This window comes from Triticum urartu, chromosome 2 (assembly GCF_003073215.2).
Source record: "Triticum urartu cultivar G1812 chromosome 2, Tu2.1, whole genome shotgun sequence".
NCBI classification, from domain to species: Eukaryota; Viridiplantae; Streptophyta; class Magnoliopsida; order Poales; family Poaceae; genus Triticum; species Triticum urartu.
The window spans coordinates 47779135-47805379 of record NC_053023.1 but is presented as its reverse complement, the minus strand read 5'-3'; the positions used below and the strand labels follow the sequence as shown (position 1 = coordinate 47805379).

The window sequence follows — 26245 nt, the reverse complement described above, 5'->3', positions numbered from 1 at the left end:
ATGTGAACTAGATTATTGACTCTAGTGCGAGTGGGAGACTGAAGGAAATATTCCCTAGAGGCAATAAAAAAGTTGTTATTTATATTTCCTTATATCATGATAAATGTTTATTATTCATGCTAGAATTGTATTAACCGGAAACTTAGTACATGTGTGAATACATAGACAAACAGAGTGTCACTAGTATGCCTCTACTTGACTAGCTCGTTAATCAAAGATGGTTAAGTTTCCTAACCATAGACATGATTTGTCATTTGATGAACGGGATCACATCATTAGAGAATGATGTGATTGACTTGACCCATCCGTTAGCTTAGCACTATGATCGTTTAAGTATATTGTCATTGCTTTCTCCATCATTTATACATGTTCCTATGACTATGAGATTATGCAACTCCCGAATACCGGAGGAACACTTAGTGTGCTATCAAGCATCACAATGTAACTGGGTGACTATAAAGATGCTCTACAGGTGTCTCCGATGGTGTTTGTTGAGTTCGCATAGATCAAGATTAGGATTTGTCACTCCGATTGTCGGAGAGGTATCTCTGGGCCCTCTCGGTAATATACATCACTATAAGCCTTGCAAGCAAAGTGACTAATGAGTTAGTTGTGGGATGTTGCATTACGGAACGAGTAAAGAGACTTGCTGGTAACGAGATTGAACTAGGTATTGAGATACCGACGATCGAATCTCGGGCAAGTAACATACCGATGACAAAGGGATCAACATATGTTGTTATGCGGTTTGACCGATAAAGATCTTCGTAGAATATGCAGTAACCAATATGAGCATCCAGGTTCCGCTATTGGTTATTGACCGGATATGAGTCTCGGTCATGTCTACATAGTTCTCGAACCCGTAGGGTTCACACGCTAGCTTAACGTTCGTTGACGATCGGTATTATGAGTTTATGTGTTTTGATGGACCGAAGGTAGTTCAGAGTCCCGGATATGATCACGGACATGACGAGGAGTCTCTAAATGGTCGAGACATAAAGATCGATATATTGGAAGGCTATGTTTGGACATCAAAATGGTTTCGGGTGAGTTCGGGCATTTACCGGAGTGCCAGGGGTTACCGGATACCCCGGGGACTGTATGGGTGATAACCCACAAGTATAGGGGATCAATTGTAGCCTCTTTCAATAAGTAAGACTGTCGAACCCAACGAGGAGCTAAATGTAGAACAAATATTCCCTCAATTTCTATCGACCACAACTCTACGCACGCTTAACGTTCGCTTTACCTAGAGCAAGTATGAAACTAGAAGTACTTTGTAGGTGTTTTGGATAGGTTTGCAAGATAATAAAGAGCACGTAAATAAAAGGTAGGGGCTGTTTAGATAAAGAAACAATATAGTTAGTATAGCGAGTGTGGAAAATGTTGGAAATATGCCCTAGAGGCAATAATAAATTAGTTATTATTATATTTCCTTGTTCATGATAATCGTTTATTATCCATGCTATAATTGTATTGATAGGAAACTCAGATACATGTGTGGATACATAGACAACACCATGTCCCTAGTGAGCCTCTAGTTGACTAGCTCATTGATCAATAGATGGTTACAGTTTCCTGACCATGGACATTGGATGTCGTTGATAACGGGATCACATCATTAGGAGAATGATGTGATGGACAAGACCCAAACCTAAGCATAGCACAAAGATCGTATAGTTCGTATGCTAAAGCTTTTCTAATGTCAAGTATCATTTCCTCAGACCGTGAGATTGTGCAACTCCCGGATACCATAGGAATGCTTTGGGTGTATCAAACGTCACAATGTAACTGGGTGACTATAAAGGTGCATTACAGGTATCTCCGAAAGTGTCTGTTGGGTTGGCACGAATCGAGACTGGGATTTGTCACTCCGTGTTAACGGAGAGGTATCTCTGGGCCCACTCAGTAGGACATCATCATATGCGCAATGTGACCAAAGAGTTGATCACGAGATGATGTGTTACGGAACGAGTAAAGAGACTTGCCGGTAACGAGATTGAACAAGGTATCGGTATACCGACGATCGAATCTCGGGCAAGTAACATACCGATAGACAAAGGGAATTGTATACGGGATTGATTGAGTCCTTGACATCATGGTTCATCCGATGAGATCATCGTGGAACATGTGGGAGCCATCATGGGTATCCAGATCCCGCTGTTGGTTATTGACCGGAGAGTCGTCTCGGTCATGTCTGCATGTCTCCCGAACCCGTAGGGTCTACACACTTAAGGTTCGGTGACGCTAGGGTTGTGAAGATATGTATATGCAGTAACCCGAATGTTGTTCGGAGTCCCGGATGAGATCCCGGACGTCACGAGGAGTTCCGGAATGGTCCGGAGGTAAAGAATTATATATAGGAAGTCCTGTTTCGGCCATCGGGACAAGTTTCGGGGTTATCGGTATTGTACCGGGACCACCGGAGGGGTCCCGGGGGCCCACCGGGTGGGGCCACCTGTCCCGGGGGGGCACATGGGCTGTAGGGGGTGCGCCTTGGCCTGCATGGGCCAAGGGCACCAGCCCCAAAAGCCCATGCGCCTAGGTTTCCACAAAAGGGAAGAGTCCCAATGGTGGAACGCACCTCTAGGTGCCTTGGGGGGGAGGGAAACCTCCCTTTGGCAGCCGCACCTAGGAGATTGGATCTCCTAGGCTGGCGCACCACCCCCCTTGGCCCTCCTATATATAGTGGGGGAGAGGAGGAAATTCATACACCAGCCCCTGGCGCCTCCCTCTCTCCCCGTTACGTCTCTCTCTCTCGTAGTATAGGCGAAGCCCTGCTACTGTGACGCCCTGCATACACCACCACGCCGTCGTGCTGCTGGATCTCCATCAACCTATCCCTCCTCCTTGCTGGATCAAGGCATGGGAGACGTCATCGGGCTGTACGTGTGTTGAACGCGGAGGTGCCGTGCGTTCGGCACTTGATCATCGGTGATCTGAATCACGACGAGTACGACTCCATCAACCCCGTTCACTTGAACGCTTCCGCTTAGCGATCTACAAGGGTATGTAGATGCACTCTCCTTCCCCTCGTTGCTGGTTTCTCCACAGATAGATCTTGGTGATACGTAGGAAATTTTTGAATTTATGCTACGTTCCCCAACAGAAAAGTGGTGGTAGGAGTTGCGAAATTGTCCCTAAGCAATTGACTACGTTACTAGACCGATAGCAAGTTTTATGTGGGAGAGGCCACTGCTAGCATGTCATCCCTGACTTGGAATTCTATACACTTATGATTGGAACTATTAGCAAGCATCCGCAACTACTAACGTTCATTAAGGTAAAACCCAACCATAGCATTAAGATATATTGGCCCCCTTCAATCCCATATGCATCAATTTCTATGCTAGGTTGAAGCTTCTGTCACTGTTGCCCTCCAATACATAGTCCTATCAACATACAACTAACCCTATGGTGTGATCCACGCGCGCGCTCGTATGATGGGCACCAAAGGATAGCAACATAACCATAAGCAAATTAAATCAAGCATAGTAATTCACCAATCACCGATAGGACAACGAAAATCTACTCAGACATCATAGGATGGCAACACATCATTGGATAATAATATGAAGCATAAAGCACCATGTTCAAGTAGAGGGTACAGCGGGTTGCGGGAGAGTGGACCGTTGTAGATAGATTGGGGAAGGTGATGAAGATGTTGGTGAAGATGACGGAGGTGTTGGTGTAGATCATCGTCACACGATGATGGCCCCGACGGTGTTCCGGCTCCACCGGGAGAGAGGGGGAGAGAACTCCCCTTCTACTTCTTCTTCCTTGACCTTCTCCCAAGATGGGAGAAGGGTTTCCCCTCTGGTCCATGGCCTCCATGGCGGCGGAGGGGCAAGAGCCCCTCCGAGATTGGATCTGTCTCTCTGTGTCTCTTTGTTTCTACGTTCCCTGATTCCGCCCTTTCACCGTTTCTTAAATTCCTGGAGATCCGTAACTCCGATTGGGCTGGATTTTTAACACGATCTCTATCCGAATATTGGCTTTCTTGCAGCGAAAGAAGGGCACCAACCGCCTTACGGGGTGGCCACGAGGGCCCAGGGCGCGCCCCTACCTCGTGGCCCCCTCGGGCATCATCTCTCGTTGATTCTTCTTCCCAAAAATCACATATATTCCAAAAAAAATCTCCGTTAGTTTTTATCCCATTTGGACTCCGTTTGATATGGATTTTCTGTGAAACAAAAAACATGCAACAAACAGGAACTGGCACTGGGCACTGGATCAATATGTTAGTCCCAAAAATAGTATAAAAAGTTGTCAAAAGTATATGAATGTTGTATAATATTGGCATGGAACAATCAAAAATTATAGATACGATGGAGACGTATCAATGGGCCTTATTGGGCCTTAGTGGGAGAGAGGAGGAGGCGGCCAAGGTGGAGGGCGCCCCTCCCCAAGCCCAATCTGAATTGGGTGGGGCCGCCCCCCCCCCCTTCCTTCCCTCTCTTTCCCCCTTCCTTTCTCTCCTACTCCAACAAGGGAAGGGAGAATCCTACTCCCACCGGGAGTAGGACACCCCGCCTTGGGGCGCGCCATAGAGGGCAGGCCCTCCCCCTCCTCCACTCCTTTATATACGGGGGAGGGGGCACCCCATAGACACACAAGTTGATTGTTTAGCCGTGTGCGATGCCCTCCTCCACAGATTTCCACCTCGGTCATATCATTGTAGAGCTTAGGCAAAGCCCTACGTCGGTAACTTCATCATTACCATCATCGCGTCGTCGTGCTGACGAAACTCTCCCTCGACCTCACCTAGATCTAGAGTTCGTGGGACGTCACCAAGCTGAACGTGTGCAGATCGCGGAGGTGTCGTACCTTCGGTGCTAGGATCGGTCGGATCGTGAAGACGTACGACTATATCAACCGCGTTGTCATAACGCTTCCGCTTACGGTCTACAAGGGTATGCGGACAACACTCTCCCCTCTCGTTGCTATGCATCACCTAGATGGATCTTGCGTGTGCGTAGGATTTTTTTTTGAAATTACTATGTTCCCCAACAAGTATCTCTGGCGAAATCGCTTCGCCGGAGAGCAAAAGTGCTCCTGCCTAGATTCCGCCTCGAGACGGCGGTGCTTCGTTCTGAAAGTCTTCTTCTGATTGTTTTTTTATGGCAAATGACTTCATATAGTAGAAGATGGGCCTCAAAGGCCTGTTGTGGGACCCACAAGCTCACATAGTGCGCCCCTGGGGGCGCCACATGAGTTTATGTGTCCTCTTCAGTACATTTTGCTTTCAGTATTTTTTATATATTCCAAAATAAATCTCCATAAGTTTTCAGGTTATTTGGAGCTCCGGAGAATAGCTATCTCTGATGTAGCTCTTTTGAGGTCCAGAATTCTAGTTGTCGGTAATCTCCCTCTTGTGATGGAACTTTTAATTTAAGAGGGAAATGGCATTAGACTTGCATCAAAAGGTGATATATATAACTTTAAAACAATAGAAATAAGAGTAGAATAACATGATGCAAAATGGATGTATCAATACTTCTGTTGCTCTAGCTCTGTTATTTACTTTTACTATTTTGTCGTTTGTCATATCACTATCTATCATTGTTTCGTTTTAAACTTGCCACTAGCAAGATGAGGGGATTGACAACCCTCTTTGCAAGTTGGGTCTTAACATTTTTTTGCGCATTTGCTATTTATCTTGCTAGGTTGTAGACGCCTACTGGTTCGATTAAACTTTGGTTCTTAACTGAGGGAAATACTTTCTGCTATTGTGCTAAATCAACATTCCTCTTCGGGGGAATGCAACAACTCCTACGGGAGTAGCAACCACAAATTTGTGCAAAATTATAGCTTACAATGCTCAACACGTGCAATAAACAAACTCCCCATGTTGATCCCTTCGTTGTCACACATCTCTCCACTGGCTTACCATTGTCACGCATCACCATCACATCGTCGTCAATGCCGCAGAAATTGGGGTCATCCATTGTAGTCAATGTTGGTTTTTTTAGGAAAATTTATATACTAGTGCGCAAGTACGTCAAGTTTATTCTAAAAATAGTTCTTACCTATTTTGAGTTTGTATTTAATTATTAAAAAATCCTCATATAGGGTATATATATAACCAGGAATCAAAGTGTATTTCCCCGTTGTGTGTCCGTTAGTTACATTTCAAGACGTGGTGGACGACGATTGGGCAAGTGAGGTGGCAAGGCTGTGCAGGCACCAACAATTGCCATTTGGAACGCACGGGGCCTCCAGCCCACTCTGAATGGCTGCAGTTCGGTACCACGCGCCGACCTTGACCCTTGGCATCGTCGCCTCTACCATGGCGGCAACAGCGCTGCGCGCCCATCGCTGTCGGTCTGGCTGTAGTAGATTGGATATCAGGACGTACTCAATGTAGCCTTATTGGGCAAGAAACGGATCGATACGGGAAATTTCATATGATTACATACCGAACCGCATTGCCATGTCAGTTTTAGTAGCTGGGAGGCGCCGGCATGGGCTAGCTAGCTAACCAAGTGGCCCGACTAGGCAACTGGGCATTGTTCTGTTGCAGCAGAGAGGGGCCAATTTTGGTGTTTTGATGTTTTTGTCAAAATTATGCCAAATCTGACTCTCTGGTTCAGAAAAATTTCGAGATCTGACACTTTTTCTACCGTCGATGCCCTTGGTGGTAGGGGTGCACGCTCTATCATGAAAATTTTCTCAAGTATGAAATGCAGCGCTGTGACACGTCTACCGCCAGGCACCTCGGCGGTAGGGTTGCACGGGCTACCGTCAATCTGTTTGACGATAGAGATGCACTATGCTGACATGAATAAGTTTCCTACCGCCGGGGACCTTGGCGGTAGGCTGGTATACCTTATCACCATTGAGGCCGACGGTAGTAAAAGGGTCAAATCCCGAAATTTTTCCAAAGCAGGGTTAGATCTGGCTCAACTTTTATAAAAGGGTCAAAACACCAAATCAGTCGGAAATGAGCGAGCAAAAGTGGCAGGGTGGGTTTCGAGAGGAGGGTGTCCACGAGACGATGGAAGGGAGAGTGAGCATGCACGGCGGCGAAGGGGACAACGGCGGGTGACCGGCCGGTAACTTGCCGGTCCATCGCTCGGCTCCGTTGCAACAGACCCAACCAATCCACGCACTCCGCATCAACGGACTCGATATATATTTACAGAGACTTTAACAGATCAATAATAATAGCCTACTTGATTCGATCTGCCTTCCGATATTTATTCAATGTCCTTTTCTCTGTCAATAACTGGAATTCGGTTATTTTTAGCACTCAGTATGATTTTGGCTCTTCTGACCGGATTTCTCTCTCCTCTCCTTTTGTCAAAGTGGTGACTTGGGGGTAAGATAGAGCAGCCAGCATTATCCTGACTTGTTCTTGGTGCAAGTGTGCGTCGAGTCAATGGTTTAGGTGACCTACTTACGTACATATCGAGCTGGAACAAGTATGTAATCTCCTCTGAATCTTACGGCTCGTGGCGGGAGGTACGGACTTTTTCCGACAGGTCACAACGGGCGACCATCAAATACTCTACTCACTCCATGTTCTTATCTCATCTCTTTGCCTAATAATCGTCTAAAGACAGAGCCCCAATAACAGCGACGTTAATTGCGCTAGCTACATACATGGATCAAGTAACGAGGCTCAAAGAACCTCATGCCAAATGGCACGACGGTGCACCAATTATATGGCCGGCCGGCCGCTTGATCATTCAGGATTCCGCTTGTTTACTACTACTACGTATACTGTCCTTGTTAGGAGGTGAAAGCGGGTAAATTCAAGTCGCGCGTGCTCGGCGGTAATCTCCGGGCACCGCCGTGGCACTGCCATGCCGCCGAAAGCGCCCGTGCGGCACGGCGCCGCCGTACGGAGAGCCCGGCCGGCCGCCACATGCCATGACCTCACGACCCAGAACGATCGACGGATAAATTAGCTGGGAAAAGGACGCGCGGGTAGCAGAACAAGGCATCAACCTCGGGATCGATCATGCGCGCCTAATTAATTTGGGTAATCGCGAACGACGTTTACATCGACGACGGTCAGGTCAATGACTTTCTTGGAGCGGATTGGTAGGGTGCTAATGCCATCGATGATGGGATCAAAGCGGCAGGCATGGATTGAATATTGGCCATATATTTAGTTTAACGAAGTGTTTAGATCGTCAGGGACTCTTGCGCTAAGTAGGACGTGGTTAGACGAGTGACCGGGATGTGATGCCCGTGCGTGGCTTGGTTAATTCACCTACTAGCTTGGAGTTTTCTCGAGTTGATCGAGCCATAGTCTTCGAGTACAATGCCAGACTGATCGTTCGACGCACGACGAGCCGTGATGCGTATGTGGGGGCTCGCCAACTACTTCCTTCGTCCGGAAATACTTGTCATCAAACTGAATAAAAAAAGATATATCTAGATATATTTTAGTTTTACATACATCTACTTTTGTCCATTTTAATGGCATGTATTTTCGGACGGAGGGAGGGAGTACTTCCATGTCTTTTCCCCAGCAAAATGGCTCCCTAGCTCAAACCGTGTTAACCAAGCCCTAATAATTTATTTTTTGCGCTTTTCTCTTTCTTCTCTGCAGCTAGCTGGTAGTAGATGCATGTATACGGCAACACTGTCGTCCACATCCACATGACCACATGGCACGCCTCTCACGTTTCACGGCACAGCAGTATGGACCTACGTATGTACGTACGTGGAGCTCGAATGATCGATCGTACTCCATGGTTTCATGACTACTGTAGGCTGTAGCATACTATGTCGGCAGCAGAGAATATGACGTTTCGGTCGACCCTGGCACGCATGCATGTATCATGCACAGATGCTTGAAGAAATAAGGATCGATTTTGGAGGCTAGTTCGTGGGATTTATGGAGAAGAGATCGACGGCAATAAATGCAATCATCATCACAGATCGACGTTTGTCCGAACGACGTTCGGTACGTTTTGATTTCATTGCCTACGTACATACGTCTCTGTGCGCGCATGGTCCAGGCACTATCCACGCTGATTTGCAACAGTATGTACGTAGAGAGGTCATCGGTTTGAGCTGTTCATGATTTGGACGCATTCGTCTTCTCTCTCTCGGTTAGCATGATTCATGCGTATGCTGCTTGCATTGCCATCACATATATTTTATATTAAACAGCGATCATGCTTCATCGATTTTCATTAAAGAAACACCAATGTTACTTTTTTATGAGAAAACTACAATCTAGTCATCAGTTGTCAAGGTAGTATAATGAACACCAAAAATAAAATTATTCGCTTGCTTACTCCTGACTAGTGGGGCTCACATTTATCATTGTGAGATAGAGAAAGCTGACATGTGGGTTTATGGGTATTTTTGCCATATAACATGGTCAATAGGTTTGACCTGACAATAACGATGTCTAATCGCATTTTTGAGCAAACATCCAATGAAATGATGACAGTTTTTAGATATCTAATGGCATTTCTGAGCGAGCATCTCATGAAACGATGGCATTTTTGAGCAGTTGTAACTTCTGATGACAAAACTAAGTAGTGGGACATAAATAATGAAATAAATGATAAAAACCCATTTTATATCCAGGTCTGTAGACCACTTAGTGACGACTACAAGCACGGAGGAAGGTGAAGGCGCGCCGCTGTCATCGACCCTCCCTCGTCAGAGCTGGGCAAACATTATTGTAGTAGATAGTCGAAAAGTCGTCGTGCTAAGGCCTGATAGGACCAGCGCACCAGAATATCAACCACCGTCGATGAAGAGAAGCGTCGATCGGAAGAATCCAACCAGCAGAAACACAAACTTAGACGAACATATACCAGATACAAGTGAATCCACTGAAGACAAACGTCGACGGGATCCCACGAGATCCGTCGAAGGCACATCTCCACATGCCCTCCGGCGACACATGAAGCATCATCGGGACAGGGGCTAGGCGAGGAAAACCTTATTCCATCTTCAAGAAGCTACCGCCGCCTCGTGTTTTTTAGTATGGCGCAAACCCTAACAGAACATAAAAAAAACATCTAAAAACAGAGCCCTCCGCCAACAATGTTATTGCAGGTTAACCAAAAGTGTAAAGGAAAAGCAATACCGAAAGGCCAGAGCAGTGGTGAAGCCAACGAAACTGAAAGCATTAGGTCACCACGCAGGCAAGGATGAGGGATACTGTGCCAACGCAACCAAATCAAACAGACACATTTCAGCAACATCGTCAAAAGAAACAGCAAGAGCGATCTTGCTCCTTCTGTCACGACTGACCCATCCATGATCCAACCTGACAATTGTTGGGTGCACATTTTTCTTACTACACAGCTAGCATTTCCTACTCAGCATTGGAGTGTAGCGGATTTATATGCAGAGTTGCGTGGGAATAATCCAACGTTGGGGACGTGGCGAGACTTAGCGGACAGGTTTGCCGCCACCGTGCGCGCGCTCATGCAGCTAGCTAGCGGCCCCGCACCTTGCACGACAACGACATGAGCCGTTGCAACACGCACAAGCCTCCCCTTCCCTCCCTGGCCACATGTCCGCGCCACGCGGCCTCATGGCCGATTAATTAACCATGTCATTATCAATATAGTATATTTGTAAATATAAACTAGATGGTCTAAATTGTTGGTGCTTCACCAACACACTGAAGCAACAGCCCGGTCGATCGATCACGCGCGCATATGTTACAGACACGAGAAGCCAACCCGCGGGGATGACGCATGCATGCACCACCGTGCACATCTCAATGCATCTACATTGATCTAGCGCTACAAATAGATATAGGAGTACTACCTTCTTTCTGATTTATAAGGCTTGCGCGTGGCCCTAGATCTATAAGTTGACCAACATAAGATGAGTTGTATAGTGTAAAAATTATTAGAAAGTACATGATTTGAAGTTTATAATGATATATTTTTTGAGATATATAATTTGTATTACGAGTGGTCTATCTGTCAACCTAGATATACGCATAAGCCTTATAAACCCGAAAAGAGGTACTATTAATCTATTCCCTCATTCCTAAATATAAGTCTTTTTAGATATTTTAAGATGAACTACATACGGATGTATATTTTAATATGGAGTCGTTTAGAGTGTAGATTCATTCATTTTGCTTCGTATGTAGTCCATATTGAAATCTTTAAAAAGACTTATATTTAGAAGCGGAGGGAGTAGTAGGCAATTCTTCTCAGCCGGATAATGTAATAGGCAATGGGCAATGGCTATAGTACGTGCCGCTGCTTGGCACCGAGCTGTACTGGATCGACTTTGTAGTACTTGTGTGTTCATCAGGGTAATTCGTACGTACAGGAGCTTGAGAGCCACGTTCAGTGGTAGATACAAAGGCTCGTCGATATGGACTGATATATACGTACGCTTGCTAGCTGTTCAGTAACGCACTACGTGTGTATGTCCAGAGAGAACATCGTCCTGCCTGGCCTTCAATTACATGAGAGACCCCGTCGGGTTAGGACATTCGAGATGCGGGCGGAGGCATGGGAAATGTACAGTAAGTCTACGAGGACGTCCAAATCAGTGCATCATTGAGCAGCAATATTCAAAGCGCGACGACGACGACTCCGCCACTCCGACCAGGAAATCGAATAGGAAACAAACAAAAAGTATTATGCAATCACAATTGCAACGTATATATTGCAGATTGCCGGAATATACTAAATTGCATAATATATCTTTCCATGGGTTCTTCTTTATGGTCATGTGGCGAGGATCTGCTGGTGCATCTTTTCTTTGGCATTCTCCTGCGTTATACTTTCTCTATCGTCTCTCCATTTCTGTTGACAAAATAAGGTATGGATAGGTGTTCCGTTAGTAGGTCTTGTACTTACGTGGCATTGACACTAGATCCTCTTCCAAATCAGCGTGTCATTGTCACGATGTACGTTTTGACACAAGTAGTGGTATATATAATTTACTCCAGACACAAAATGTCGTGTTAGTGCCATCAACTTGCAAAATATACAGCATTATAGTCTACGATCTACTCCCTCCGTCCCAGAATATAAGAACGTTTTTGACACTATGCCAGTATCAAAAACGTTCTTATATTCTGGGATAGAGGGAGTACTTCCCTGCAGAAAAATAAAATGTCTACGGTCCACAGCTACACTAATCTTGAACGAGTATTGCACAGGTCATTGAAAGAAGCTGGCCACCGGTACAGAAATGTTCAGATTGATTGGATTTTCAGAACCTCCACTGCATATGTTATTTGCGTGGGGTTTTCTGCCTGACTTTGGTGCACTCTAGTTTACATACTACAACATGCAGATATATCCTCTTGGCTGTTTCTGTAAGTTTTAATAAGGTGGTATGCGCAAAAAAAAGTTTTAATAAGGTGGTGATCTTCTACCGTCGGTGGCTTCCCTGGACTGCAGAAACACTACTCCAATCAATCGAAAGGCCAAACTAACGAATTGTGTGAGCGATCTGGGCATAGATTTTCGTGTGGTAAGCGTTTTGACCTGGGCGGCAGTGAAACAAACGCATATTCGCGCTCGTGCGGCCTGGAAGGGAGTGAAGCTAGCTGGAGTAGCCGCAATATGGACGCGTGGATCTCGAGGTTTTACCATCCGTGCGTGCGGTCTGGACGGGTTGTCCTCGTGTGAAATACATGTAGTAGAAAGGTACTCGGTCCATGCTTTGAGTTACCTCGGGATCGACGAGCCCAGGATTCTTGGGTTGGGTTGCTGCCCAGCGTGCGTGCGTGCATGATTCCTAGAAGAAGAGGACGAGGGGAGACGCACGAAACGAATCCAACCTGTCGTCAAGGCATCTAGGAGTGTGTTTTTCGTACTCCCTCTATTTCAAAATATAGTGCTCATATATAATTTTCTAAAACTCAGAGATGTTCTGATATCTTTTCAATTTTATTATGTTGGTCCTTACATGACTTGTATTTTGATATTTATGATATAAATATGACACGTATTACCATGCAAAAAAAAGATACATAGGTACGTCGATATGCACGGATCTGTTGTAGTTTCCCGGTTCTTTCCCCTATCTTCCTGTGTTTTTTGTGTGTTTTTGGTTTTTATTTCTTTATTTTCTCTTCTTTTGCTTTCTCGTTTTTTCCATTGGCTGCCAGGAGCACAAGTGTGTACTCCTCTGGCATGGACCACATGTGTACTTCACGCAGAAGCACAAGTGTATTGTGCTCCCAGGTTGAGCACATGTGTGATTTCCTGAAGCACATGTGTGTTTCAGCCTGTGCGGGAAGCATAAGTTAATTTACTTGGAAAACATTATTGTGTTTCACCCCACAGGAGCATAAGTTAGATTCACTCGGGAACACTGTACAATTTGAAACCACATGTTAGTTTACTTTGAAAGCACAGTTTTCAGTCAAAAAAACATCAAACCCTACGAGCATGGGATAAAAATCACTTTGGGAGAGACACAATGGTGAAAACGGTTCATAATTTGGATTATGATTCCAGAGATAAATCATTTTGAAAATCAAATTTATAAAAAAGATCACAAAACAAACCATCGCATCTCTCCTGCGCGCATGGAAAAAATTACACCAAAACTAGCAAGTTGCAACAAGTGACACACATGCAACGGGTGCGCTACTTATCACCACCAGAGAATGTGAGAGTGAACGGGGCTTGCTTACCCCAACAAATGCTCCCATTTGCTCTCTCATATATGTGGTGCTCAACCCATGCCTCCTGTTTATCCAACCGAAGCAGAAAAGTTTCTATCTGCTTAGACAAATTAGTTAAGTACCTTTTGTTCTGTTTATTCTGGATAACTGCTTTGTCGAGTGTCTTGTGTTCTTGTTATCGAGTGCCCATACTTTGCCGAGTGTTTTTTACAAGATATTTGGCAGAGCTCCCACATTACCGAGTTTTGCATGTTTGCCGAGTGTTTTTTTATACAAAACTCGGTAAAAACGTTGTTGACTAAAGACGTTGTTGACCGAGTGCATTGAAAACACACTCAACAACTAACTACAGACGTTGATGTAATTTATGCCCCTTCTGATGTTCTTTCCATAGTCATGATATTTGATCAATAGATTGAAAGTTTTTTCCAACAACAACAACAACAACAAAGCCTTTAGTCCCAAACAAGTTGGGGTAGGCTAGAGGTGAAACCCATAAGATCTCGCAACCAACTCATGGCTCTGGCACATGGATAGCAAGCTTCCACGCATCCCTATCCATAGCTAGCCCTTTGGTGAATTGAAAGTTTTTTCCAAAAGTACTAAATACCCAGGGTTCAGTTATTCTTGGGTAGTGGTGAGCAATAGGTCAGTGTTTTATTTTTACTTTTTTGGACGGCGATATCTGACATTATTAGATAAGGAAAAGTACACAACAGGTTACAATGCTCCATAGGTTGGTGTTGAGCAGCCGAGAAAGGCGAACAGGTCGAAGCCCTCCATGCGGCCATGCCCCCGTTGGCCAGCCAGCCAGCGAGCAGTAGTAGCAAGTGGAAATTGTTTAATTACGACCTGGTAGTACGAGAGAGTCTCCAATTAGCGGGCGCACTCCAGTTGATCGTCAGGAATTGATTTGATTAGGGTTTTGTTTTGTGCGCGTGCATGCAAGTGGATTTGATGACGACGTCCCGTGGCCTGGAAAATGAATGCGAACAATTGGGTACACGCATGCATCGGAACCGGTTCGAGTCCTGTGCGACGTACAGTACCAGGCGAGGCCCCATGCTTCTTCGATCATTTGAACTAATCACTGTTTTTTGAACTCAGAGTAGTGATCTAAACACTCTTATATTTCTTTACATAGAAAATATGTACGCCCCAAATCTAAAAAAAAACTAATCAAGTGCGCCCGACGTTGGAATTGCACCAACAATTTAATTATATAAAAACAATCCCCGTATGAAGAACCCACTTCAATCCAAGAAAACGGTATGTTGAAGTCGAATTGAAGGGTTCCACTGTATTCTTCAATACTCCTTCGGCAGAGGCGGAGCTACAGCAAGGTCAAATGTTGCGGCCTGTGCATTTTGATTTATTAGCTTTTTAGGAAAAGAAGAGGGTCTGAAATACAACTATGTCTACAAGCGCCGCAAATGAACCTTCGGTCCTTCCCAATCTATATGTAAATCGGTGAGCCGTGAAAGCAAATTTGACCATATGATCCACCTAGCTTGCCAACTGTAGCTCCGCTAATGTCCTATAAGTCGTGTGTTCGAAACATCTCAGTTACTTTTTTGCTATATTTGGAAAGAAAAATAAATTGCTAGATAAATTAAATAGGCGACCACTGCAGGGAAAGCACGTGGAACTACTCGAAGGTTCAAACCATCCAGACCACTACTTTTGGAACCATAAATAAACGTGTAGAGTCAAAACCACTATAATATTGAAACCATTGAATAAACACATAAGGAAATAAAACCTGGGACATCCTGTTTGGTTTGAGACTAAATTTGCCTAAGGTTGTCACCAGTGGCGGAGACAAGCCTAGAGCAGTTGGGGCTATAGCCCTAGGCTTAGTGACAATAGCCTTTGTAATTTCTTCTTGCAAAGTATAAAAATTTATGGAAGTGCACAACTGAAGCTAGCTTAGCCCTAGGCGTAACCCCACACTAGCTCCGCCACTGGTTGTCACACCTAAGGTTAGGTAAGTTTGACCAACTTAAGTGGGTGTTTGGTTCAAGCCACACCTTAGGCAAGCCACACTAGGATCCCATATCACATACACTTAAAAAGTATGACAAGATTCTCTTAGACTTGTCAACTTATGGCTCTCATTTTGAAGAACTAACCTTAGGCAAGTGTAGCAACATTATATGGCAAAGTATGGCATGGTTAGGCCTAGAACCAAACAGCCCCACAAGGAATGGGATGGAACTACGGTGCAGCTTGGCTCAGTGACTGGGCACTTCAATATATTTAAACATATTCGTGTATATTTTGCTCGGTAAACATATATGCCGTCGGTGTTAGAAATATATTGTGTTTAAGATAAAGATAGGAGTAGGAGTTAGAGATAGAATAAGTTAAATCATGTATGACTAGCCTTCTACTCCAAGTCTCTTTCTCTCACATGTATCATATATATACCCCATATGACACGTATTATATATATACCCTATGTGGGTCAGATCAATACAACACAAAACAATGAAATACCAGTCATCCTAAATTTTCTAGATGATATTAAAGCGGTTTATTCAACGACGCCGATCCTAAGACGTTCCATCGCTTCCGTAGCACGCCGTCCCCAGAGAGATTAATCTCCTCTACCCGGTGGCGCGGCACCCAATCAATCAATGATTAGGTCCGTCTCATAGATTAGTTTAGATCAATTAGATCGAATTATCTTAGATTGATTTATTTTCATTAGCCAAATAAATTCGTATTAGATTGATCATACCCGATGAAGAAAACCCAGTAGATCCGTGCGGTGGCGGCGCCGCCATCCTACCTCGACAGACGACACATCGCCGAGCCCTACATCGAGCCGTCTGAGAACTACATCGAGCACCCGAGTCTTCCCCGAGCCGATCCCATGAGCTTCATGGAGCTGGCCAGAATCGCGTGGCTCCGGGCGACTCAACGTCGTACTGCTCTGGATGCACGATCTAGAGCAGGTGCGCACTAAGCCCAGACACCAGAGACTCGGCTTCAATCAGCGACGCCGCGCAGCGGCGCGGACTCCATCCAGCTCAGGCGCAGGCCACATAGATCGCATCAGCACGAGTCGACAACACCAGGCGCTACAAGCGAAGAAGAGGCGATTGGGACAAAGCAACTAAGATCACGCCCCTCCAGATCAGGGGAGGGCGGACTCTCACACTGGCTTTCCCGACCGACACCCCTAGAACGTGGCTCTACATGTCTGCAGTCTGCAGCTCTATCGACCACGACTACCTCGATCATGCCTACATCGACATCGACATACAGAGCTAGGTATATACTTACTTATCGGCAGCAACTCAATTCAACAGTGTCCGCATAGTCACTAGCGTCCATGCCACTTCCGATGTGACTGTGGGAGGGAATAGAGGAGAGACAAGGAAGGAGCCAGAAGGGGACGCATTCATCGTCCTAGGTGCCGACCCATCAGAGGCACAATTGACGATGGCACAAGGGAGAAGATGACGGAAGCACAACACTTCATATTCAGTTGTAATCATCCACTTCACTCCCGCTACGACTGAGGGGAAATATCAAAAATATATTGTGTTTAAGATAGAGACAGGAGTTAGAGTTAGAATATGTTAAATCATGTATGACTTGCGAAATCAGAGAAATATTCAACAAATCTGGATTAGAAGATGGTAGAAGGAAGAACTAGAATGGGGAAAAATCTGGAGTGCCTTATCCAGCCTCCTCTTTCTCTGTATTCTATATAGATATGCGCTTTTACATCTTAGCCTCCCAACTGTTACATATTCACACATTTACACAACTCAACACTCCCCCTTAAGATGGGGTAAATGCATCATATAACCCCATCTTGCTACAAAGGATAGAAAACATTCTATCTGGTAAGCCCTTAGTCAAGATGTCTGCAAGCTGGTTTGAGGAGCTCGCATATGTCATACAAATAATTCCTTGATCCAACTTCTCTTTAATAAAATGTCGATCAATTTCAACATGCTTTGTTCGATCATGTTGCACAGGATTTTGTGCAATACTAAGGGCTGCCTTATTATCATAATATAGCATCAATGGTTTAGTCTGAAATAAACCCAGCTCCATCAAAAGGATTCGCACCCATAACACTTCACACACTCCATGTGCCATGGATCTAAATTCTGCTTCAGCCGTGGACCGCGCTACAACACTTTGCTTTTTGCTGCGCCATGTGACAAGATTACCTCCAACAAATGTACACTAGCCTGATGTTGACCTTCTATCATCTAAAGAGCCTGCCCAATCTACATCTGTATAACATTCCACCTGCAGATTGCCATGTGATGTATATAGTAGACCTCGACCAGGACATCCCTTAAGATAGCGAATAATTCGGATCACAGCATCCATGTGGCGAGTCCGTGGATCATGCATAAACTGGCTAACAACACTTACAGCAAAAGCAATATCAGGACGAGTGTGTGAGAGATAAATCAGTCGTCCAACAAGCCTTTAATAGCGCTCTCGATCCACAGGAGATCCTGCTTCACTAACTAGGCGATGATTTTGCTCAATGGGAGTGGGAGCTGGACGACATTTGGATAGCCCAGTTTCTAGTAATAAATCTAAAACATACTTTATTTAACAGAGATAAATACCTTTTTTGCTCCGAGAGACCTCAATTCCAAGGAAATATCGTAATTGTCCAAGATCTTTAACCTCAAACTCCTTCGCCAGCCGCATCTTCAAGTATTCTATTTCCTTAGTATCATCTCCTGTGATGATGATATCATCAACATATACTATTAGTATTGCTAACTTGCTCATATTACGCTTATAGAACAAGGTGTGATCAGCATTACTCTGATGATAGCCCATTTTAAGTAAAGATCTCCTAAAACGATCAAACCAAGCACGAGGCGATTGCTTTAATCCATATAAGGATCGATGCAGCCGCAAAACTTTATCCTTAGTCTGAGCAGTGTCAAAGCCCGGTGGTATATGCATATAAATTTCTTCTTGAAGGTCCCCATGGAGAAAGGCATTTTTCACATCTAATTGATGAAGATCCCAACTAAGATTAGATGCACATGAGATTAAAGTTTGTACTGAAGTCATCTTAGCAACAGGTGCAAAGGTTTCTTCGTAATCAATCCCATATGTTTGTGTGTATCCCTTTGCCACTAGACGTGCCTTATATCGCTCCACCTTGCCATCAGGATTCTGCTTGATCGTATACACCCACTTGCAACCCACTGGCTCCTTGCCATGTGGTAGTTTTACGAGTTCCCATGTGTTATTTTTCTCCAAAGCCTTCATTTCCTCCAGCATTGCTTCCTTCCACTTAGGATGTTTAATAGCATCTCTCCAGTCTGTGGGTATAGAGGTAGAGTCCAAAGAAGCAATGAAAGTCTTAAATGAGGGGCTGCAATTTTCATAAGAGATAAATTTAGCAATATCATGTTTATAACCCACACAATCCTTAAGACGTGCTGGTACGTCTCGATGTCTCACAGGTTTTCGTAAGGCGATAGGGCAATCATCTGGTGGAGATTTAGGAGCTGCAATAGGAATTTCAGTACCTTCCTCAGTCGTGTCATCAGTATAACCATCAACTAATGGAGAATCAGTAGGGTCCATAGCATGTCCGCTACCTTCCTCTGTTTCTTCACGCGGCACTGAATCAAGAGGCAATGACCTGTAACTTGTAGACAGAGGGTTGTCATGCTGTATAACTTGTTGAGAAGTAGGAGTGTCACATACCTCATGAACAGTTGAGCTGCTCCTACCCTCATTAGTACTCGCATTTTCCTCCCCCTCTGTTCCTTGACCTGGTTGAGATATATCTAGCAAAGGAGTCAAAATTGAACCAATACGAACATCCACCTTATCATAATTCTCCCCCTCACGACCAATACTATCAATAGTACTGATGGCTGACGTGTAATAAGGTTCTTTCTCCCGAAAAGTGACATCCATACTCACAAAAAACCGTTTCTCAGTAGGGCACCAACAACGATAGCCTTTCTGGGTAGAAGAATACCCAACAAAGATGCATCGAACAGCACGGGGATCAAGCTTTCCCACCGAGTTCCTGTAATCATGAACAAAACAAACACAACCAAACACCTTTGGTGGTACAGTAAACGAATTAGTACCACTTAAGCATTCCATTGGTGTTTTATAATTCAAAACCCGTGATGGCATGCGGTTTATTAGGTATGCTGCTGTTTTAATGGCCTCGCCCCAAAGAAATTTAGGTACATTCATTGTGAACATGAGGGACCGAGCAACCTCCAATAAATGTCTATTTTTACGTTCGGCGACTCCATTTTGAGCAGCAGTGCACACACATGTAGTCTGGTGTATAATGCCATTTGAAGCTAGAAAATAGTCAAACTCCTGATTAACATACTCGGTTCCATTTTCTGAGCGAAATATTTTCACTCTTGCATTATATTGATTGCAAATCAAGGCATAAAAGTCTTTAAATGCAGATAACACATCACACTTTTGTTTGAGCAAATAAAGCCAAGTATATCGGCTAAAGCCATCGATAAAAGTCACAAACCAACGCTCTCCTAATAGAGAGGTTACAACTGAGGGACCCCAAACATTTGAGTGCACAATTTCAAAAGGGGTTTGACTTCTCTCACTACTACTAGGATAAGTAGCCCGTGTATGCTTAGCTAGTTCACATACATCACATACAAGCTTATCCTTGCAGCAGGAAGCAAAAAGTGATGGAAACATACGACTTACGACTTGGAAAGATAAATGCCCTAGTCTACAATGGAGCAACAACAACTCATCTGTGGATGAGGTGGATGAGGTACATGCTGTAGCAAATGCAAGTGGAGCTGCAACATTGTCAAGATAGTACAGGCCATCACGCTCAGTTCCAGTCCCAAGTATTTTTCCTGACTTCAGGTCCTAAAATACACAGAACTGGGGCTCAAACATAGCTCTGCAGTTAAGTGACTTTGTGATTGAACTGACAGATAGAAGGTTCATAGGAAAATCGGGAACATGTAAGACAAGACTTAAAGGTAAGGAACGTGTACAACTAATGGTTCCACATCCCATTATGGAAGACGAAGATCCATCAGCTATACGGACCTTATCCTTTCCTGAACGAGGTATGTATGATGAAAAATATTTTTGTGAACCTGTCATATGATTTGTGGCACCCGAATCAATTATCCAGGGCATAAGTAAATGGTTCTCACCTTCTGCACTCTGAGAGCTGGCAGCTTCACTAGATCCTTCAGCAGTAACAACCATCAATTTTGCCTTGAACTCTTCTAGAGCCTGAGCAGCAATTGCAGGTAACTCTCCTGTGGATGATGCAAGATGAACTCGGTCTTGTTTCTTCTCGAAGCTGTTACCGCTGCCATTGAACCTGTTTATTTTTCTCTGCTGCCATCCTAGAGGATAACCAATCAACTCAAAACAATCCTTTTTCATATGGCCAGGTCTCTTACAATGATCACACACAACTTTGTTTCTCCGTTTGTGGTCAAACTTAGTAGTATTTCCTTGACCACTTCTAAAACTCATAGAGGATTGTGTGTGAGTAAGTGCAGCACGATTATCACCATGCATCTGTGGCATTGCTTCCTGATTGGCCAAACGAGTCTCTTCTTCAAGAATACTGGCAATAGTTTCATCCAAGGTAGGCCAGTCAGGAGATGCTTGTATCATCTGAGAGCGAAGTTTGAACTCAGGATTCAAACCTTCCAGGAAAACCTGCACCAACAATGGTTCAAACCATTCTCTGAGGAGAGTCAAATCTCTAGGATCATGTGGCTTGAATGGTCTAAAAAACTCTAGATCCCTGTAAAGTTTCTTCAATTCCCCTGCATACTCTGTAACTGATTTCTGGTCTTGTCTAAAGTGCCACATCTCATGTAGTATTCTGCTAACCTGCATTTTGTTTGATTTACCAGAAAACTGTAAACTGTTTTTCAATACTTGTCCAGACTTCAGCAGCAGTTTGAAAACTTTCAACTTGTTCCCGAACAGTTTTTTCCATTGAGCCCAACAGCCAAACCATGACTCGCTTCTGATTCTGCTCCCATTGTTCCTGCATTACCTCTCCTGGCTTTTTCTCATCTTCATTTAGGTACTTATGCAGACCATGCGTTTCCAGAATTAACGACGCATTGCGAGCCCAACTAAAATAGTCACCCGGACCAGTTAATTTTACTGGATTTGGTTCGAGGACAGACTTCTGAATTTCAGCCGAGCTACTAGACTTAACCTGTGTTTGCTCCATCAGCTGAGCAAGCATTCGCTGCATACTTTCACATAATTTCTCAACACTTGAATCTGCACCCTTGTCCTTGTCTTTGTCTCCCATGGTCACTAACTAGCAAGAGAACTCTACGGCAACAGACCACAAATAAGACTCACAGGTCACAAGTTTGTATCAGCCAAACTCACCACTACCAAATCAGCCCAGCAAACGAAGTTGCCCCAGCCACAGAAAAGAGAACTGAATCACAAAGGACTCAAACTGACCGGAATCTCAGCAACTTAAAGTGAGAACAGCACCGCACCGTATTCGTCGTTCTTCTCTGCCGAACCCTCGATCTTGCTTGGCTCCACCAAATCGCAAAGGATCTGAGCGAAGGCGAGCTCCAGCCGCCACACGACAGCAACACCTCAACGATGCGGCGTTACGGCAGAGCGAGAGACGCATTAGGACCGTCTTGCTCTGATACCATATTGTAAATCAGAGAAATATTCAACAAATCTGGATTAGAAGATGGTAGAAGGAAGAACTAGAATGGGGAAAAATCTGGAGCGCCTTATCCAACCTCCTCTTTCTCTGTATTCTATATAGATATGCGCTTTTACATCTTAGCCTCCCAACTGTTACATATTCACACATTTACACAACTCAACACTTGCCCTCTACTCAAGTCTCTCTTTCACATGTATTCTATATATATACCACATATAAGGTGCAGATCAACACAAACAACGACACAATATCCATCCATCCTACAATTTCTACTGTGGGGATCGCCAATCGCGATTACAGGATTGTACCGACTAGTAACCAAGACCCCAGAATCATCCATGGCATGTTCGATGAGAGAAGTCCACTTTTCAACCTCGAACTAACCACTCGGTTTGATTTACAACCCTGAACTACGAAATCGGTAGAAATACACCCCGAACTAACTATGAGGTCCAAAACTCAACCCTGGTCTCGGTTTTGTGTCGGTCAAGCGGTTTTGACCAAAGTCAAAGCTGACTGGACTGCTGACTAGGCACCCAGGAAATTTTAAAAAAACTTCTCTCTTGCTCCTACCCCCCCCTCTCTCTCTCTCCGCCGCCGGGTACTGGATGCCCGTGCCTTGCTGGACTCGGTCCTTGCTACTGTTGCCACTGCCTGTAGAAAGTGAAGTGAGGACAACTGTATTGATTCACTCAGTGTACATATACAGAGATTACACACGGTACACAGCTATCTTAACTAACTTAGCTATGCACAGGCTAACCACCCCTAGAAATGAGTAGTAGCATGCAGATCGTGGGTGTTGGCACAGCAACAGCACGCACGTTTGTGCATGCACTACTACCTGAAAGACCGGTTCCAACACTGCCGTCCCGAGCTCCGCTGACGCCCCTCCCCGACCACTCCCCGCCGTCCATCACGCAGTGCCCCTTTCCCGGCCATGCAGCAGCGCCGCCAACTTGAAGCAGCTCGGGGGCGAGGTCAACGGCGTCGGCACCCTTCAGCCAGTACCGGACGACAGGCTTGTCCGGATCTTCGAGGTCCATCCGAGGAGATCCCGTCCATGAGGGCTCGCCGGAGTTGACGAAGATGACAGGGCAGTGCGGTTCTCGTCAGGATCGGTGTTTCCTTGGTCGTCTTCTTCCGTGGGATGGCGCGGGAGGTTCGTAGTGGCGAGGCAACCGTACAATCGTGCTCGGAGGCACCGGTTTCCATCTCCTCAGGCGGCAATCTCTCGCCGGAGTTGACGCAGCGAGGCGGCGACAGAGAGCATAGTATCCTCCCGGTCGTCATCTTCCTATACAGACGACGGCGGCCCGGAACGGCTGTTCCAGGCTTCCAGCTAGAGGCTGCAGTTGGTGTTGTCTGGCGACGGCGACGGACGGAGGTACTACATCGGTGCTGCCTAGGCGCCGCGGACTGGTTGTTTGCGAGCAGCTAGAGCGGCTGTTTCGGTTGCAGGCTGCAGGTGATGTAGGCTGCCGCCGACGGCAGACAGAGGCAGGGGTGGCTGGGCGATGAACAGAGATAGAGAGAACGAGCTGCGGCGGCTGCATGCATCCTTTTACTCATCGACAGAGAGAGATAGAAGAGGGGGTAGAGTTTGGTTCTTGTTTTTTTATTTCCTGGGTGCCTAGTCAGCAGTCCAGTCAGCGTTGACTTCGGTCAAAACCGCTTGGCAGACACAAAACCGAGACTAGGGTTGTGTTTTGGACCTCGTGGTTAGTTTGGGGTGTATTTCGACCGGTTTCAAAGTTGGGGGTTGTAAATCAAACCGAGTGGCTAGTTCGAGGTTGAAATGTGGACTTCTCTCATGTTCGATTAATAGTCGAATAAATAAAACATTTACAATGGGAATAATTCAGCTCCATCAACACGCAATCAGATTTATCGACCAACACGATCGGGTTCATCCCTTAATCGCTAAACTGTATGCTGGCAATCAGGTACCTATGTACAAACTACACACCCTAAAGATTAATCAGCACTCTCTCCACTCACAGGCCATCATTATGCCTGCACGCATCAGCAAACACCCGACGATCCTCCTCGAATCACCACCGCCTAATGAACTCAATCCTTAATCGAAAGTTTTTTTTTTTGCGGTTAATCGAAAGTTAACGAAGCAACTAATCAGTCGAAGAGCTAGCATGCATCAACCAAATAACCATCTATAGCTACCAGCAAACTGAGACGCTCCAATCCAGCGAATAGATGGATGGATTCAATCAGATCTTCCACATGTCGGAGTAGTCCATGAGAGCCTCGCCCCGGAACAGCTCCTCCAGATCGAGGCACGACCGCGACGACGGCATCAGGAACGAGGTGTCCGCGCCGGCGAGCGCCCCCATGTCCAAGCCCAGCGCCGACGAAGACGCTACCTCCGCCTTCGGCTTGCAGTACATGCGGATCGCGGCCTGCTGGTCCACCACAGCCTGGTAGGTTGAGTACCCGGCACCGCCAAGATTGCCGTTGGCCGTCGCCGGCATGAAGTAGTCTGGGCTCTGCATCTGCTGCTGCTGCGGCGGCGGCGGCTCCATCTTGATAGTCAAATGCTCCGCGTCCGGCTCGAGCGGCAGGGCGGCGCTGGAGGTGGAGCTCGAAGCGCCGGCGAAGTCGTCAGCGCCAGACGGAGAGTCCATGAGCATCGGCAGGTCTGCGTCGTCGAACAGGTTGAGGTTGGTGTCGATGAGCAAGTCATCGAGGAAGGCGAGCGGGTCCTCCATGGCCCCGCCGGCCGCCGGCGCCATTTGCGGAGCATTCTTCGCCGCCGAGTCTTTGTTGAACACCCGGCAAACAGCCCAATCGTCCTGCGCGCACGCAACAGGCAGGTTGAGAATACAACACGAGAAGAATAAGAAACAAATCGCGAGCGCGACATGTGAGCGTGTGGTCCAGAGCATCTCCAGATGCTCCGGCGGTTCGATCGATCGACAGGGAGACGGGGACAATCGAATCTTGCTGGCCGTACCTTGGCGGTGCGGGGAAGGCGATGGGGCAGCTCGCCCTCGAGGCGGTACTCGTGCATCACCCACGGCGTCTTCCCGCCGCTGGGGGCGCGGCCGGTGTAGAAGACGAGCGTCTTCTTCATGCCGACGAGGACGGCGTCCCGGCCCTTGCCGCGAAAGATCTCCTTATCCTTCCCCGTCGCCTTCCAGTACCCCTTCTCCGTCGCGCGGTTGGTGCGCGTCCCCGTCGGGTACTTCCGGCCCTTGTGCACGAAAAAGAACCACTCCTTCTCGCCCATCTTCGCCTTCCCTGCAAAACGAACCGCCGGCCATGAGCGCGCTGCAAATCGAATCAAACGAACGCTCCTGTCAAGGAGGGAGTAGTAGTACTCACCGGGGAGATCCCACGGCTCGGTCTTGTTGAGGTCGACGTCGGCGATCACTTGGCAGGAAAAGGATTCGCGGAGGACCTTGCGGGTGAGGTAGTGGGTGACCACCTCTTCGTCGGTGGGGTGGAACCGGAAGCCCGGTGGAAGCGCCAGCTTCGGCTCCTCCACCTCCAGATCCATCACCGCCGTCACGTCGGACATCGCGGCGGCACCCTCTCGGATCTACTGCCTTGCTACGCTGTGGAAGAACTTGATGGGAGCGGGGGCTGAGGAGGACTAGATATGTGGAGAGGTGATTGTCTGAACGGTTTGGGGTTTGGAAGAGCGGCCGGGTGGGGGTGCTTATATAGCGTGAGGAAACTCACGGCAGTAATAATTCCAAGGCAGTAAATTAATGCTCCTACGACCAAGCGGCTAAGCATGTCCGAATGAATCGCTCATGATAACATCCTGGATAACGACTACAATCATCTAGAGTTAATAGGTTGCTACATATCCCGCAAAACAAATTAATATAGGTTGCTAAAATGATTTTAAATCACGGATGAAACTGACGCAATTCGCGGTGCTATCTCCGTTCAGAAACTGCCCCGCAATTTGAATGCCGTTGTGAATC

General features: G+C 46.0%; 1 protein-coding gene across 1 annotated transcript; it reads right to left on the bottom strand.

Moving 5' to 3' along the window:
• Positions 1-24085: 24085 nt before the first annotated feature.
• LOC125540965 (NAC domain-containing protein 92-like) lies at positions 24086-25953 on the bottom strand. Its single transcript, XM_048704478.1, has 3 exons — positions 25635-25953; positions 25264-25550; positions 24086-25102 (listed from the first exon to the last, which is right to left on the bottom strand). The coding sequence occupies exons 1-3, from the start codon at positions 25828-25830 to the stop codon at positions 24521-24523; spliced, it is 1065 nt and encodes a 354-aa protein (XP_048560435.1). The 5' UTR covers positions 25831-25953; the 3' UTR covers positions 24086-24520.
• Between the last annotated feature and the right edge of the window lie 292 nt (positions 25954-26245).